Below are 17,879 nucleotides of genomic sequence, written 5' to 3' on the forward strand. Positions count from 1 at the left end.
GTGAAGGTGCTTCTTCTGTTGATAAATCTTCTTCAAGAAATTGCCATTTTAAGCAAAAGCTTGACATTGTGTTTAAAGATCTTTTTTTGACCATGGAAATTAATGTTAAGCAGGCCATAAGGAACAGTGAAGAGATTCTACCACAAAAAAATGCCTTGTTCCATATTGTAACTTCTTAGGAGGATCGACTTGGAGAAAACAATGGAGGAGCTCAAACTTGAAGCGCTATTATTAGAACAGTAGGTAGTGATCCTTTTGACACCGTAATTTATTAATTTCAGCGATATCAGCCAGAATGGAATCATAAAGAGTGCCAAGATAGGCATTTATGTCCTTGGTATATATGTATATGTTGCATTTTGTACTGGCTCTTTGTGTAGACCTTTTTATTAGCATCTACAGTGCAGTTTTTTTTAAAAAAATCATTAATTGCACCAAAATATAAACAAAAAGCTGGTCAAAGAATGCATAATAACATTGATTTTCTATATGTACATTGCACTTTGTACTAGCTCTCCATGGAGACCTTTTTAATTAGCATCCATGCTATGTTTTCTTGGAGGTATTACTACTGTGGTGAATGATATATTTATCAATGTAAAAGTGAACAATTAAAGTCAGTCTTTCTTTTTGAGCTTTTTGTAAGCTTGATATAATACTACTTTGTAACTAAAATGTAACTAACAAAAATATTCAAAATATATTTGTAAACCGTCAACAGTCAACTATCAATAATATACTGTTAACCTACGGTAAATAGTCAATTATTGAATTAACAGTTGACAGTTGACAGTTAACAAAAATTCCCAAAACACTTGGTTGTTTCTGTTTCAACATAATTATATATTGTATCACTTAATTTTATATTAACTGAGGTAGCAGCTTGTGTATTTTATATTAGCAGAATATTATTATACTCACCACTTATACAGTACTATTTTCTATTTATCTAATCAACAGAATATGAGCTCAGCAAAAACTGCTAATATGTCTTGGAGTAAAAAAATCTTTTTTTTTTGCTATTTTAAATCTTAATAGGAGAAAGACAAGAGAGACAAATTGGCTACTTTATAAAAGTTATTTGGGGTAAATAGTTGGGTTAAAATACTTTTTGAGTATGCACAAAAGCAATAGAAGGTAATTCAAAAGCAATCCTTCAAAATATAAATCTGACTCTTATAGTTACTTTATCAAAGACAATATTATTGCACTTAATACAAAAGAACTAGAGGCCTGTAAAAATAAAGTCAGAGTATATGGACAAATTGTTAGTTTTGGTGATTCTGCACCTTTGTGCTACCTACACATTATCATTTATTTTTCTATCTATTCCTCTACCATTCAGTATTGATTGTGTTCTCTACTATTTTGCTTTTGTGGCTGATTTGTTTACCTTTGTTTACAAAACTTTGGACAATACTGTAGAGTCCAATGCTTCCTATTCTCTAGTTACTCACATTGGACTCTAGGTACTGTATACCTGTCATACTCTCTAATAATATAGTTACTCATATTGAACTCTAGTTCCATTCCCTGATAACTCTCAACAAGTGGTTAAAAACTTCCCTTAAGCTTTGTTCTTAATAGGAGGGGATAATAGGAGTCCCAAAAGACAATGGTTACGATGGATAAGCAGTAAGATACTTGGATGGTGAGATATGAGGTCAGGAAGATGGCTAGAGCACAGGGCTCATAACCTATTAAGAACAAAGCTTGAAGGAAGTGTCTAGCCACTTGCTAAGAGCTATCAGGAACTGGAACTAGAGTCCAATATAAGTAACTATATTATTAGAGAGTATGACAGGTATACAGTATTTAAAGTCCTATGTGAGTAACTAGAGAATAGGAAGCATTGGACTCTGCAGTATTGTCCAAAGTTTTGTAAATAAAGGTAAACAAAGGAGCCACAAAGGCAAAATAATAGAGAATAGAATCAATACTGAATGATAGGGGAATAGATAGAGAAAGGAATAAAAATATATAGGTAGCACCAAGGTGCAGAATCACCAAAACTAACAATATTCTCATGCCTGTTAGTAGTGTGGTTTGCGCACCATGTTTAGGCCAAATATTGCAATGGTTTTTGGAGTCACTGTATGTGACTTATTTATCTATTCTGAATGTCCTACACCATGAAGTAGTCTCCCCTGCAGCCTTCTCTACAGAGAATTTAATGGACCATGACATGACATCTAACTATTGACATGAACTCACCAAGGATAGGGGTATAAAAAAATCAGGTTACTGGAGCACTCACCAGCTTCTGACCAACTTGCTAAAGCAGCATAATGCACATTGGATGTTAAGTTGGCATTACCCGGGTTAACAGAGTTATTCCATGATAGTGTTAGTTTTGGTGATTCTTTGTGCTACCTCTATATTTTCATTCCTTTCTCTATCTATCCCTCTACCATTCAGTATTGGCAGTGGTAGACGAAGAATGCAAGGCAGAATCGACTTGAGCACGACGACGGCGATTGACCTCTTCAGCAAGGAAAGCATCCCTGAGCTAAGTTTTATCCAAGGTGCCCAGAAGTAGTAGAGACGAAGTGAAGTGGGCATATTGATCAGGAAGCGCCCTAATCATGGCCATGCATGTCAATTCATCGTCCAATTCAGACAATGAGAACCCTGTAGGACGAAGATTTTGAATCTGATGCATGCCTTCGTCAATCCTGGTCATGAGAGACTGCAGGGACTCGTCCTCCTTCTTTCTGATAGAGAAGAAGTCGTCATAGGCGTTAAATCTCGTCCCAGGCTTCTTAGAGACGTGCACAATGGCCAGTTTCTCCCAGATCTTGACAGGATCATCAATGATGCCATCAAGATGGATGCGCTGCTCTTTGGTGACATTGAGGTATAATGCACCAGCAGCCTTTTCAGCTCTCAACTCCCATTTCTCTATTGCTTCAGTGTCAGTCCCAGGACACTTTTCAGCGCCAGAGACGAGCCTTCACAGTCCCTTGGTCATCAACCAAGCTTGCATTTCACCACTCCACTGGGGGTAGTTAGTGCCAGACAAGGGATGGAACTTTGGGTCAGAGTCAGACATGATGGGTGTTGTATAAGACGATAGAGCAAAGATAAATGATGTAGGAAACGGCTATAGGCGATGGAACAGTGGCAAAGGCGATGGGCAACAGTAGGAGGTGAGCAGATAAGATGGTGAGGCGGTAGAGAGAGGATATGGAGAGGGTCAGAAAGTGCAAGGATAGGTCCAAATAGGGTCCAAAAAGCGTCCAAAAGCGATCCAGGAGGGTGCTAAGGCTTCCTAGTGCTGCTACAGGGTTACGCCTGTGTTCCCCTTTCAATACCACACTGATATTAACAGAGAAATTGCCTCGAGACAGTGTTGGTTAATAGGGCTTGTATATGAGTCAACAAAGTGACTTAAGCTCCCCAAACACCGCAGACTGAGAGGGGCTCTAGGCAACAGCAAACTGAGGCAATGCAGGCGAGCTTCACAGTCTATAGGCTTGTTCTATCTGATAATGGACAGAGCAGAGAAGATTGGAGCTTTATGCACACACCAGATATGCCAAAAAGCGAAAAATAGGGCAAAAAGTCGAAAATGATGCAGAGACAGATAGGATGGATGGATTGCCCCCTAATCAGAGGTATATGGAACGTTTATATAGAGTAATAGATGGCCCAAATATCACAACAAGTGAAGCACAGGATGTGGAGATATGCAATAGGGGTGCAATAGGGGTGAAAGTGCCAAAAATGCGAACTTCACAGAGGGTGATGGAGTGGATGGATTGCCCCCAAATTGAGGGTGTAGAGTGCGATAGTATAGGGTACTAGATGGCTCAAATAGGGCCAAGATCCGAGCACAGGATGTGGAGATATGGAGTAGGGGGCCAAAAGGTGATCAAATGATGATGAAGGCTCACAGAAAGATCCAGCTAAAATCCGACCGCTCTGACAGGTTTCCTAGGGTTATTTAGGCCGTAGAAGACGATGGTAGAAGTTTGGGGACGATCAGATAAGGATTGGGTGAGATATGATACAGATAAGACCAAAAAAGCGTCCAAAATGGGGGTAACTTGCAACAAGGAGTTGTTGTTGGAGATCAGGATGAGATCAGAGTAATCTGAGGTGATGGATGGGATAATAGGAGTCCCAGAAGACGATGGTTACGATGGATAAGCAGTAGGACGCTTGGATGGTGAGATATGAGGTCAGGAAGATGGCTAGAGCACAGGGCTCATAACCTATTAAGAACAAAGCTTGAAGGAAGTGTCTAGCCACTTGCTGAGAGCAATCAGGGACTGGAACTAGAGTCCAATGTGAGTAACTAGAGAATAGGAAGCATTGGACTCTGCAGTACTGTCCGATGTTTTGTAAACAAAGGTAAACAAAGGAGCCACAAAGGCGAAATAATAGAGAATAAAATCAATACTGAATGGTAGAGGAATAGATAGAGAAAGGAATGAAAATATAGAGGTAGCACAAAGGTGCAGAATCACAAAAACTAACTATTCCCTGGGTTTTTACATTACAATAATAATATATATGTATTGTTAACATGCTCAGGCTACGTGGTTGGCGATCACACGAAAAAAGGATGTGCTATGGCCGATTGGCTCAAATGCCGGTCCTACACTGTATGTGTCCATGACTATGACATCTTGCTCAAATATGTGTAACAACTTAAGAGAGCTGTCAACTCCCAGATATTTGTTGTGTTGCATCATGAAGGTGATAGCGGCATGACAACGAGCATGGGCTGGCTGCATAGACGAGCTGCCTTGTCAGGCATCAGTTGCAATAGAGGGAGTAATAGAAGTAGTGGTGATGAGCGGCACAATGGTAGATGTGGTGGAGCGGTTTTCCACCGAAGCCATTTGCGAAGGGGCAATAACTGGGGAGGCAGGCGGAGCAAGGCTAATATTGAGTTTTGAGTTGAAGTCCTTGAAGATGGGGATGATTTCCCCCAACCAGTTGTTCAACTCACTGAGAGCATTGGCAGCGGTGTTGCGTGGGGCCTTGTTAGAGCCTCTGCAGCCATTGCCTGCACTCTTGGTGCAAAATATGACAGTAGCGCCATCCTCCACGTCATTGTCTGAGAGTGCACCATCTGTTAGTTTTGGTGATTCTGCACCTAGTTGTGCTACCTCTATATTTTCATTTCTTTCTTTATCTATTGCTCTACCATTCAGTATTGATTGTGTTCTTTATTATTCCGCCTTTGTGGCTGCTTTGTTTACCTTTGTTTACAAAACATCGGACAGTACTGCAGAGTCCAATGCTTCCTATTCTCTAGTTACTCACATTGGACTCTAGGTACTGTATACCTGTCATACTCTCTAATAATACAGTTACTCACATTGGACTCTAGTTCCAGTCCCTGATTGCTCTCAGCAAGTGGCTAGACACTTTCTTCAAGCTTTGTTCTTAATACCATCTTATGCTGAGTGCTTGCTGCTGATAGTCGTTATAGATGAGGTGGTGGGAGCACGGATAGATGTTGGAGACTTGACACCACCAAGCCAGCTTTTTATGCAGCCAGATGATTTAGGGCTGATGGTGCTGGTATCCGTTACAGAGGCACCAGTGTTAGGCTGATTGGAGGGAAAATTGACGGAAGGTGGTAGTTTGGGGGCCTTGAGGGCCTTAGCATGCTTTGGGACTTTGGGGACACAGAATACATTGGTACCCTTGGCTGAGATTCCACCCAACAAGGCATGCATGGCGGAAAAATGGGTCCAGCCCTTTTTCCGAAAGCTCTTTGCTACTGGATTTTTCTGTGCAGTGATTAGCTATTAGTCATAAAGCCAAAATGTATCATCATACCATAATGAGTTCCTCCCAGACTGTTTCTCCTTTGTCAAGTATGTTAAGACCTAGGTCATCATCGGGATGCCAAGGAATGCCTGACAAGTTGGTGATAGGCTTCACTAAATTGTACTTTGTATGAAGCTGTAAACTTTGAGGTTGATATTCAATGATTGAAGACAGATTAGATAATGTACCCTGCCCCACTTTGAACTGCAGGCCTCATGGTGCCTGTATTCCGCTCCCCAACACTCCATAGTGGCGCTCTTTACTAGTCCCTTAGTAAGAAGAGGAACTAAATGTAACGCAACCTTAGGCCAGAACACAGTCTTGAAATTCAAACCATCCCCACCCTCTGCGCTGTTGGTGGTGATGAACTGGATAAAAGCTGATGTCTCTACTTCACTCCAAATGACATTGTTGCTACTGTTATCTTGGGCGCCTGCGCCATTGCCTTCTTCAATTTCCATTGCAACCTCAGTAAACACGTCCTGAGCAGGCTGGAGGTCTTGATTCATCCTGGTAGAATGTCGCAGTTGTTTTGGTGAAGGAACTGGGACTAGGGTTGGGCTGGAGGCCCTGCATTTTTTTGCTCTAGACATGAGGTTGATGGAAGTATGATACCTACCCATTCATAGCTCATAAGATGGATGCCTATTTGTCTCTCCGATGGCATTCCGGCAGGTTGTGGCTGAAAAAATAAACATAATTCAGGAAAAACAGAGTTCCCGTACGAGCCCTTAATTGCTAGTATTTTGAGTCTGTGGCATCTGTTAGCTTGCTGATACTAAAACATGTGGTCACAAAATAGTCACATAACAGTCACATAACAGCAAGTACAACAAAGGCTATTTTGTAAGTTAATGTGTCAACCTTTTAGTTACATATTAGAACCAAGCTAGGTTGGCTACTACTGTTTTATTCCTGTGATGCAGTGCAAAGTTCACTGAGGCTTGTACTGTATGCTGACCCCAGCACCAAGGCTCAGCAACAGCAAAGGCCCTGCCTCAGGACAACTGGAAGTTGACCCCAGTAACCCAAACGGGGCAGGCCTCTCCTTGGCTGGTCCATCAACCACAGATCCCCAAAACCAGGACACTGAGATGGAGGACCCACTCCCATTCATGGGTGAGTAAGGCCCTGCCCCCATGTAAGAGGTCCCTCCTGCTGGTTGTTGTTTGCTGCTGCCAAGCCACATTGCCTCATGCTTTCCATGCCCGCTTTTGCCATCATTATAGAACATTATCATTGCATGCCTATGGACATTGTTATGACATGAACATTACGTTCTTTTATTCTTTTTTTCTGTTCTTTCCTTTGTCTCCTCTCATTATCGCTCTTACCTCATTTTATGTTATTCTGATACTATACATGTTTGTACACCCTAGTGTATATACAATATACCTTACATATAATATATATATATATATATCATAAATATATTTCCCTTTTTCTTTTTATTTTCTCTCTTTTTATTTTCTCTCTTTTTGTACATACAAACACTGAACCTTCCCTTTCTGGGGGAGGGTGTAAGGTATCAACCTGATTAGTCATACCTTATTTCTCAATTAAGTATATAGAACTATGTAGTTTCAAGCCATATAGGTATTTAGTCCGAGTTTGTGATTAGATTGCCCTAATCTAATCACAAACTAAGCCAAACCAAACTTTACCATCCCTAACTGGAACCATTTGGTGTTAAGTGTCATATCCATGCTGGAAGGCAGAACTCTGGAATCTCCAAAGAGGGTATCTTTCAAGTCCGAACCCCCAAGGGATTACACTCCTTGTGCCCTGCCTGTTGGCACAACCCTGTGCCCCATTCCCACATGGTACTCCGGACATCCGCCCCAATACTCCTGCACCAGATTTCTAGTCCGCCATATGTTTCCCTATGCACATTCATGTACTCCTTATGGACTCTGTAGTTTAGACCTTATGGTACACTCCTTGCACATATATTTCTTTTTTGCTAGATAATTTTCCACATAGAACTCCGTACCTACATTATGAGCTACTCCTTACAAACTCCCATTCCTCTGATAGTATATAAGTTGTAGCTTCTGTACTCTGTTCCTGCAGTTCAAATATCAACTAGATTCCCTCGCTTTTTTACAAGTTCTTTTCCAGGTTTTATGGTCCTTCTCCGAAGGACTTTTACTCTGCTCCTTTTTCATCCTCTACTCTCATCTGTTCACTCCAATGAGTTAGGGGCCAAGGTCCATGCATGTATTAAGAACAAAGCTTGAAGGAAGTGTCTAGCCACTTGCTGAGAGCAATCAGGGACTGGAAACTAGAGTCCAATGTGAGTAACTAAATTATTAGAGAGTATGACAGGTATACAGTACCTAGAGTCCAATGTGAGTAACTAGAGAATAGGAAGCATTGGACTCTGCAGTACTGTCCAATGTTTTGTAAACAAAGGTAAACAAAGCAGCCACAAAGGCGGAATAATAGAGAACATAATCAATACTGAATGGTAGAGCAATAGATAAAGAAAGAAATGAAAATATAGAGGTAGCACAACTAGGTGCAGAATCACCAAAACTAACAGCATGGACCTAGCGCACGGACTAAGTTAATTCCCAATGTTGTACTCCACTACTCCTCCACTCTGTTACTCCAAAAGGTCATGGTTCTGACATTAAGTCCTGCTAAGTCTCATTGCAGAGTTGGCAGCCAAGCAACAATCTGCCAAGTGATGCTGGGGTGACGGCTTTGACCAAAGGCGGGCTTATTGTGGATAAGACTAACTACTGATTTGATGGACACCACTTATATCAGGCCCTTGACAAATTATGACATTTTTTTATAGTATGAGATAATAAAACTATGTGAAACTCAGCCGCTGCCTGAGAGGCTATAGAAATGACTGAGGTATTTCTATACTAAGCCCCCTACTACTTATAGTCGGAGGTGCTACTCGCTACAGTATAATAACTCCTAGGAGAACAATGGTGACTCCATGGAGTGGTGGCTATGCTCCATGAAGAACAATGGCTGCTTTGGCAGAGACCGGGTTTATCCGGTTTTGTCACTCCCACTCGAGTGCAACCGTAGTCCCCTAGCTTTAGAGAATTTCTAGTGTTTTTCATGAGTGAGGGGTTTAGTGAGAATGTCTGCAACCGTATCTCCTGTAGGAACGTATCTGATTAACTGCCTCTCCCTTTGATACTAAGTCATCTTGGATAAAATGATATTTCCGTTGAATGTGTTTTGTGCAAGCACGGAACTGTGGATCTTGTGTAAGAATAATAGCTGCTTGATTGTCACAGTGCAATGTTGTAGGTCCATTTTGAGCATTTCCAATTTCTTCAAAAAATGTCCGAAGCCATGCAAGGTGTTGTCCAGCATTGCTCAATCCAATGTACTCTGACTCCGTGTGTAAGGACCATTTTATTATTTTCTTATCTTCGCTATGTCTTGGTTCTCGAACGCTTTTCCCGTTACACCTCTGGCTCTAGGGCTAGAGGTATCATTTGCCGTTTTACTTCTCATAGCCCTCACAGGCTTTCTTAACCATCGCTACCATTTTACATCACAGATCAGAGAATGGGTATCGCTCCCAGCCAGCCAGCACACGGAGTAAGGATTGGTAGTAGGCATCTCGCCAACCAGCTCCAAGCCTCAGTAAAGCCTGGTTATACTAATAACACCTTATTCAGGATCATATCTCATTATGAGGATATGGTTCCTGAACACGCGTGACAATCCTCTATTATTAGTACAAGTCTCTCACCTGCTGATTAATCAAGTTAAAAGTCGTACGATAGTTGTTCTCCCTTTTTCTTATTGGTTGATTGATTCCTCAGGCCACTTTTCATATATTCTCCTTTTGGTCTGAGGAACGAACAGTTCACTATATAAAGCCTTACCTATTCATGTATGGCTCCTTAGTTTTCTATTGCTGAATTTACCCGCTTTACTCCTCAACGGAAACCTTTGAAGCTTACCTCTCAAAGTCCTCTACTCGCTATATTTACTAGTGTCTGTCGACCTCAAGCTCATTGAACCCTTTACTCCCTGCAAGTGCAGAAGGAGACAGGTTTCGTTTTTGTTATAGTTTATCGTTGCCTCACACCGTGGAGGATAAAGCTACCATGCTTTGTCTTTTGCTTGTCCATGAGATTGCTCCTCGGATGGTGATAAAGACAAACCCTGATGTTGATCAAGAGGTGTCTGGGTCTCCAGACCAATCTGCATCCAAATATCCATAGAAATCCATGTCCATGGAGACATCTGTGCCATCATATCATAGTTCCATGTCCCTGGTTGCTTTCAGATATTGGAGGACACATTTTGCAGCTTCCCAGTAATGGCTCCTTGGAGCTGAGCTATGCCTGCTTAGTATTCCAACAACGTAGGCAATATCTGGGCGGGTTCTGAGCATGGCATACATGAGGGAGCCTACAATTGAGAGGTATGACACTTGACACCCTTCAATATGCATCTCGTGTTGCACAATATCTTCCCCTGGAGCATTTGCAAGGAGTTTTGATCCATGGGCCATTGGTGTCCATACTGGTTTGCAGTTCTTCATTCCAGTACACTCCAGGACTGTGTCAATGTAATGGCGTTGCAATAGGGATATTGTTTTGTTTGAACAATCACGTTGGATTTCTATTCCAAGGATGTATTTTGCTTCTCCAAGGTCCCGCATTTTGAATATGGATTCGAGTTTGGCTTTTGTGATATCCATGAATTTTCGGGATGAAGCTCCTAGGAGGAGGTCATCTACATAGACAACAACAAAGCATACTTGTTTGTTGTCCTGGAATACATAGAGACATGTTTCTGCATTTAGTCTTGTGAAACCGAGCTCCTGGAGCTTGCAATCAAAAATTTTGTTCCATGTACGACCAGCTTGTTTTAACCCGTAGATGGATTTCTTCAACCTCCAGCAGTATCCAGGTTGGATAGGAACACCCCCTGGAGGAAGCATGTACAGTTCTTCTTCAAGTTCTCCATTGAGATAAGCTGTGGATACATTCATTTGATCAAGTTCTAGGTTGTACTTTGCTGCCAGGGCTAGAGTAATTCAGATTGACTCTAAGTTTGCAACCGGAGCAAAAACTTCCTGGTAATCAATCCCCTCCCTTTGAGTAAAACCTTGTGCAACAATACGGAGTTTGTATCTCTCAATATTTCTGTTTTGATCAAACTTGATCCGGAACACAGGTTTTGATGTGATGGGTTTCACTCCCTTTGGAAGTGGAACAGTGTCATATACTGCATTAGTATTGAGACTTAGGAGTTCCTCCTCCAAGGCAGACTTCCATAATTCTCCATCTGGACGTGATAAGGCTTCCTTTAGTGTCCTTGGAAGGTCTGTGTTAGATGGACCGGTACTTGCTATTCCAGCAAAGAATGTCTCCTCTGTATCAGATGTTTCTTCATAAACCTCAGGAGTGTTAGGTTTCTCCATGGAGTTGTCATGCTGCTCTTTCCAAGACTGTTCCTCATCTAGAGTCCTTTGATAATCTCGGTTTCTGTCTGCAGGACGGGTCTGGCGACTGCTTCTGTGTACTCCTAGGACTTCAGCAGGCATGACTGCTCTTTTAGGAACTTGTGCAGGTACTCCAGGGAGTAGACGCATTTGTGTATTTGTTGCCCCACTCACTCCTGAAGGTGTTGAATGACTCCTTGGAGGTGTTGTATGCCTTCCAGAAGCTGATCCAATGGACAGGCTGTCTAGCTGTATTCGGACTTTTTCTACATCAGCTGGCTGTATGTTGAGGGGCTGTCCGCCCACTGACTGTAACTCTACTTTGGCTTTCCGTTCTGAAGATGGCCAGTGTTCAGGTCTTGGTTATAGATACTGTTGTGGAGGGTGTCTTAGCTGATCAGGTGCTCCCACTGCTCTTGGAACATCTCCACGGAGGTATTGCACCACTGCACTCAGAACATCTTCATGCTGATATGGTTTTATTACTTGTGGAACATCTCCTTGGAGATGTGGTTCCATTTGCAATTCATTTGGATCTCGGATCTGAGGGTCAGAATCATCCTCCAATGTATTTTGATCTGGATAGTGAGCATTCTCTGGAATGAGTCCCTCTCACTGATCTGTGCTAGGGTCTGTGTTCCAGGGAGCAGTGTCGTCCTTTTGTACCTTTCCGGATTCATTGAATATGACATGCCGACTGGAAAACACAGTTTGTTTTTCAGTGTCTAGGAGTTTGTAGGCTTGCTTTCCATGTGTGTAGCCAATCATTATGGCTTTGCGCCCCTTGGAGTAAAACTTCCCTTGCCTTTTGTCTTTCGGAATCAAGGCATATGCTTGGCATCCAAAAGGACAAAACAAAGTTGGATCAACTCTCCTTTTAAACAGTATTTCATATGGGGTCTTTCCATGGAGTCCTGATGCTGGGCTGCGTGCTGTGATATATGCAGCTGTTTGCATGGCATCTACCCAAAATGACTTTGGGAGCTTGGAATCATGGAGCATAGTGGTTGCTAATGTAGCCAATGTCTGATTTATGCGTTCTGCAATGCCATTTTGTTCCGGAGTATCTGCAGCTGTAGTTTCTTGGATGACACCATCTCCTCGGAGTTGATTTTTGAATGCATTGCCAGTATATTCTCCTCCCCCATTGCTCCGGAGGAATTTCGTGTATGGTGGAGTGAAGTTTTCTTCTCCCAAATGAGTCCAGAAGAATGTTTGGACATCTTCTTTCCATTGCTTGTATTGTTCCAGTGCCTCACTTTTATGTTTTAGGAAATATATCCATGGAAATTTGGAGAAATCATCTACAATGATAATCCAGTACTGAAAACCCTCCCTGGAAGTTGGTTTGATTGGTCCTCCAACATCTGTGTGCACAATTTGTATGGGGCGCTTGTCTCAGTTTCCTCCAGTGGACTTGAAAGGTAATTTCTTCATCTTTCCTAAAGCACAAGGTTCACAAAACTCCAGGGTTCCAATAAGGGTGTCTATGTCCTGGAGCTGTCTTTTTGTAACCATTCATTGCAAACAGTCCATTCCAATGTGTCCCATTCTCCTGGAATAAATTTACATCAGGATGCAGAACATGGTATGTTCCTGGCTCAAACCAGGAGCGATGAGGGACCATGTGGGATGTTGCTCCAGAGTCAATAATAATTATTGTTTTGGTCTTATCGGGTTTCAACACAAGGTAAGCTTGAATGTGTTTAGTAAGGAGCTTGGAAATATGTACATGTTCCAATGTAATATGTCTCTGTTTTTCCTCGGAGTCAGATCCAGATGATTGCTTTGCCGTATTTGCATTTTCCTTCTCTTTTCCTTTATCCTTGTGTTTTTCCTTTCCCTTCTTCCTTTGACCTTTCCCAGCTGACTGAAGTGTTTGACACTCTGAGGTGTTGTGTGATTTGGCTTTGTGGAAGTCACACCACTTCTTCTCGGATTTGAGTGCTGATTTGGAACCTCCAGGGGCCTTTCCTGACTGTTGTGCAACTTCTGCAGTGATCCGGATCTCAACTGCATCAAAGGTAAGTTTATTTTCTTCAATTGTGTTGATTACCGATGACTGAAATATTTGCCATTCAGGAGTGCATGGGAGAGATTGGAGAAGAGCAAAGGCCATGAGTTTGGTATCAACTCCTAGTTTCATTCCAGAGAGGTGTGAATCAATTGTCTGGATTTTTGCAATGTGGTCCTGGATTGATGTCCCATCCCAGGACAATTTGGTGAGTTGCTGGAATGAATAGAAGGCCAAGGCAATGTTGGACGTCTGATGGAGTGAGAGAAGTTTATCAAATAACTCCTTGGAGCTGGTGAGGTCTCCAGTCCTCATTAGGAGGGCATCAGAGATGTGGTCCTGGATGATTCCATGTGTCTTCTCATCCTTAAGTATCCAGGTGATTTCAGGATCCTCCATGGAGGTAGGTTTTCCTGGTGAGGGCTCAAGCTCCTCTCCAGTAACAACCCGGAGAACTTTTTCCCGACGTAGCTTTGAGATGATCCGGAGTTTCCATATCTGAAAATTGTTGGGTCCAGTTAGAACTGGACATGCGGATGTATTGTGTGCTGTGGTCATGGTTCCAAGGTTGCCGTTTCAAATAAGAATTATTTCCTATGTAGCTTTTGCGCACCAGGACTCATAACCTAATAAAACTATGTGAAACTCAGCCGCTGCCCGAGAGGCTATAGAATCAACTGAGGTATTTCTATACTAAACCCCCTACTACTTATAGTTGGAGGTGCTACTCGCTACAGTATAATGACTCCTAGGAGTACAATGGTGACTCCATGGAGTGGTGGCTATGCTCCATGAAGAACAATGGCTGCTTTGGCAGAGACCGGGTTTATCCGGTTTTGTCATGAGAAAACATGCATTGGCCAGGGCTTGAACCTGGGACTCCAGCTTTTATGGTCTAGTGCTTTACCAACTAAGCTACCAAGGAGTAATTGGAAAGCATACTGATTGGTTGCATGCCCAGAAGGTCCAGAATCACTGTACACAGGTGTGGATCCCATTGTGTGTTGTGATAGCCCTGAGCAACAAGGTGTTTCAGCTGATAGAATGAAAGAATTTTACCTTCCTCCTGAGGGTGTAGCCTGTAATAGGCCTGCTGTGTTTTGTTATGAATGCCTTATATTTCTCATCTTTCACTGGGTTTCCAACCACTGCACTGGGGCACAATAGGTAATTTCACCCCACACACAGGCTTACAGTTTCTTTTTTCTCTTGTAAGTGAATGAATACTTTACAGGCTAGTAAGATTCATTATCCACTACCACAATGAAAAGGAGTAGTTTAATATGTACTAATATTGTTTTCATTATATTAATAAAATCTGATGCTTTGATTCTGACTGTAAAAGAACAAAATAAAATTGAAGTGAATGTGTGATTGAAAATTCGGTGAACTTCCCCGGCACAGGGCATGGCCTCGGCCATGCCGGACCTCCGTTGCTAAGACCGATTTTTCGGTCACGAGTATGCATCGCAGGGTAATACCATGATAGTTACCTTCCAGCTTGCGTCTGATCCGTTGGTGGTTGTCAGTCGTAGATCATGCACTATGTTGCGCTCACCTGTGTCCCGTTGTCTCTTTCCCAGTAGGAGGTCCAACTTGAAATTTTCCTCCCATACAGTCATATGCGAAACAGAACGAGGTACACATCTCATATTCTAATATCTCATTCCGGGCTCACCATATTACTATGCGTGTAGGACACTGTGCAGGTGAGGATATCGCTCCGTTTGCCTTGTCTGAAGGTCAGTCACCCGGGCTCAGATGTTTCTCTGCGTTTCAATATGAACAGGACGTCCACTACTACTAACAGGAAACCATTTTTCAGATGACCCGACGCATGATTTATCTACTGGTACAAAAGTAATGCCAGTGCGACCATTGCCCACTTTGCCATCCAGACCTGGTTTTCCTATCCCTCATCTGAATGTGGATGATGTCGACAATTATGTTATCCCACTCCTCTCCCGTAATTGGCGTATCAGTCGTGCTTTTGTTTCAAAGACTCGCTATAATTTATCGCTGTCACAGCGATTTGATTTCGATAAATATAGTAACCTTATGGAGTTCTTGAATAAGCTGGCTACCTTATCAAAAGCGGAGCGTGTAAGCTTCTTTATTCCGTCTCACTTAAACTTACCACTAACAGTCCCATTCTCTCTGCAAGCACCACCCTCGTATGATCATTGATAAATCCACCGTCGAGCTTTTTCTGCACACCCACAGCGCGTACCGCGTCCGTAACTCGGACGAGAAGCCTATATTCCATATTCAACAACCCGGAGTCACTTTGTGCGACGTTCGTTATGCCATATTTGTAGACCAACTGTTCTCAAATGAATTCGAATCGATGGGCTGTGGGGTCAGATATGTTCCAAAAGCTCAAGGCATACTTCAAGAGCTATCACTTCGAGAGGCGCGAAAGAGGTTCGGTGAATATAGACCGACTCTTAAAACTTTATGATGTCCTCCCCTCCTATCTATTCCTAAACCATACTATCAGCCTTTCGTAAACCGTACCTCATGTGTTGTCTTTTACGTGCATGGCATCGGCAATGCAGAAGTCGAAAATAGGATCTCAATGTTAGTACTGTCCGTGACACATGGATGAAGTCAATAATCCTTATTATATTCATCATTTGAAAAGGTTCTACACTTTCAAGCAATAAATGATGCAAAATATTAAATAGCTACAATCGTGCGAACCTATCTCAAAACCCCAAGCAGTTAAAGGCCGACTTCAAGATAACGAAAACATCAAATGGGCTAGTTTCTTCCAAATATACCTTCCCTGGCATAACAGTCCCTCGTGGCAATATTCTACAGAGAACTTTCAAAGAATAGTCAGTCTTCCCAAGCAATTCCTGACCTGACCGCTATCCGGAATCCCGCGAGGGGTTATAAATACGATATGGTAAGGGTCCTTTATCAAAAACGTATCCGTTTACCCTCATCATGCCCTCCACAGTTGATATCAAGTTTGCGCAAATCGCAGATGAAATCAAGGTTGATATATTGACTGCAACCCAAGATAAGGATAATGTCAAACGTACCGAGGAAGTATCCAGAGCATTTATATGTGCGTGCAATTCCTCTGGAATGCAAGGAAAGGCATAGATGCTTATGTCTTGTGTAGCTGACACAATCACAGGTATGCCTTCACATTAAGTAATCGATTTGCAAGTTCCGAACTCCTCCAGTTCCGACTGCAGAGATGTTTAGCTACGCGATACGCTCTTCTCTCGGTGACGATGTATATTTCGAACCTTCCACTGCCGCGCTTGAAGAACATATCGCTCAACTTGCGGGAAAGGAGGCAGGGATTTTCCTACCTACGGGTACAATGTCTAATCAGATAGCGCTTCGGACACTTCTGGAGCAACCACCTTACTCAGTCCTTTGCGATGTACGGTCGCATGTTTACCGGTAAGTGTAAATATGACAGACGATTTTGAATGACATCAATGCTGTTTTTTTATCTCGTTGGTTAAGGTTCGAGGCAGGGGGACTAGCCTTCCACTCTGGTGCTCACAGCACACCTGTCATTCCATCCAACGGTATGCTATGAAATAATTATCATCCCGCCCTTGTGAGCTTACATCATTAACTGTAGGACATCATTTAACACTGGAAGATATCGAGGATCACGTTATACTGAGCTCTGACGTACATGTGTGGGTTTTTTATATCCTTTTCGTTGTTCTATTATATTTGAAGTCCTTCGCTAGTGCACCTACTCGTGTGATTACACTTGAGAATACTCTCAACGGCACAATCATCCCACAGAACGAGATATACATGATATCGGAATTCGCTCGCAGTAAGAAGATAAAGATGCACCTTGATGGAGCACGCATATGGCACGTCGCAGCGGAGACAAACACTTCAATCCGTGAACTTTGTAGTCCCTTCGATTCGGTTAGCTTGTGCTTGAGCAAGGGTTTGGGTATGCGTACTTCCCCTAATCTATGAGAATAGTTTACTGATAACTACGCTGTGACCACTATTCAGGAGCTCCCATAGGAACGTGCCTTGTTGGAACTAAGCCTTTCATAAGAAAGGCACGTTGGTTCCGTAAGCTCCTTGGCGCTGGTATGCGCCAAACCGGCTTCCTTGCTGGAGCTGCTGCCTACGCTCTTGCTAACAACTTCCAGCTCCTTCCGCGGGTGCATGCGCTGGCCAAACACATGCAGCAAGGTCTAGAGAAGTTGGGAGTTGGGATTCTAAGTCCAGCAGAGACATGCATGGTCAGCCTTCCCTGCCCATCTTGTATCATTTATTTGATGAGCACTCCGTGAAGGTATTCTATGACCCCGATCCTATCGGGGTAGAATATTGGGAAGTTGTTGAACGTGCTGCACAGCTCCCAAATCCGATCAAACTTAACGGATCGCGATTAGTTATGCATATTCAGACATCGCCCCAAGCCGTTAGCGATTTCCTGCAGCTAATGAAAACGTTGAAGGAGGAAAAAATACTGGCGGGATGGGATCCGAAGAATCTTGTTGTTGCTAAAAAGAAAAAATTGATTACAGACGTATATATTAAAGCTGTCAAACCACTAGCACTGTGATAGCTGATTTAGAGTGTAGCATGATGGAATTAACTATGATGGCATTTGTGAAGTTATAAAGAGAAGAT

At 42.6% G+C, this 17,879-nt stretch overlaps 4 protein-coding genes across 4 annotated transcripts; 2 read left to right on the forward strand and 2 right to left on the reverse strand.

Annotated features, from left to right (window-relative positions):
• Nucleotides 1–2,509: 2,509 nt before the first annotated feature.
• SERLADRAFT_437776 (uncharacterized protein) lies at nt 2,510–3,052 on the reverse strand (the record flags this gene model as incomplete). Its single annotated transcript, XM_007318104.1, has 2 exons — nt 2,510–2,951; nt 3,021–3,052. The coding sequence occupies 2 exons, from the start codon at nt 3,050–3,052 to the stop codon at nt 2,510–2,512; spliced, it is 474 nt and encodes a 157-aa protein (XP_007318166.1).
• Nucleotides 3,053–5,411: 2,359 nt separating this feature from the next.
• SERLADRAFT_408208 (uncharacterized protein) lies at nt 5,412–6,383 on the reverse strand (the record flags this gene model as incomplete). The annotated part of the gene is made up of 3 exons (XM_007318105.1): nt 5,412–5,765; nt 5,800–5,925; nt 5,979–6,383. The coding sequence occupies 3 exons, from the start codon at nt 6,381–6,383 to the stop codon at nt 5,412–5,414; spliced, it is 885 nt and encodes a 294-aa protein (XP_007318167.1).
• An 8,324-nt stretch (nt 6,384–14,707) lies between these two features.
• SERLADRAFT_467012 (uncharacterized protein) lies at nt 14,708–15,841 on the forward strand (the record flags this gene model as incomplete). Its single annotated transcript, XM_007318106.1, has 4 exons — nt 14,708–14,880; nt 14,939–14,983; nt 15,052–15,344; nt 15,406–15,841. The coding sequence occupies 4 exons, from the start codon at nt 14,724–14,726 to the stop codon at nt 15,700–15,702; spliced, it is 792 nt and encodes a 263-aa protein (XP_007318168.1).
• A 388-nt stretch (nt 15,842–16,229) lies between these two features.
• Nucleotides 16,230–17,811, forward strand: SERLADRAFT_467018 (uncharacterized protein; the record flags this gene model as incomplete). Its single annotated transcript, XM_007318107.1, has 8 exons — nt 16,230–16,317; nt 16,375–16,389; nt 16,439–16,664; nt 16,731–16,795; nt 16,852–17,184; nt 17,250–17,485; nt 17,539–17,590; nt 17,804–17,811. The coding sequence occupies 6 exons, from the start codon at nt 16,453–16,455 to the stop codon at nt 17,809–17,811; spliced, it is 906 nt and encodes a 301-aa protein (XP_007318169.1).
• Nucleotides 17,812–17,879: the final 68 nt, after the last annotated feature.

The sequence above is a fragment of the Serpula lacrymans genome, assembly GCF_000218685.1.
Source record: "Serpula lacrymans var. lacrymans S7.9 unplaced genomic scaffold SERLAscaffold_6, whole genome shotgun sequence".
Lineage (NCBI taxonomy): Eukaryota > Fungi > Basidiomycota > Agaricomycetes > Boletales > Serpulaceae > Serpula > Serpula lacrymans.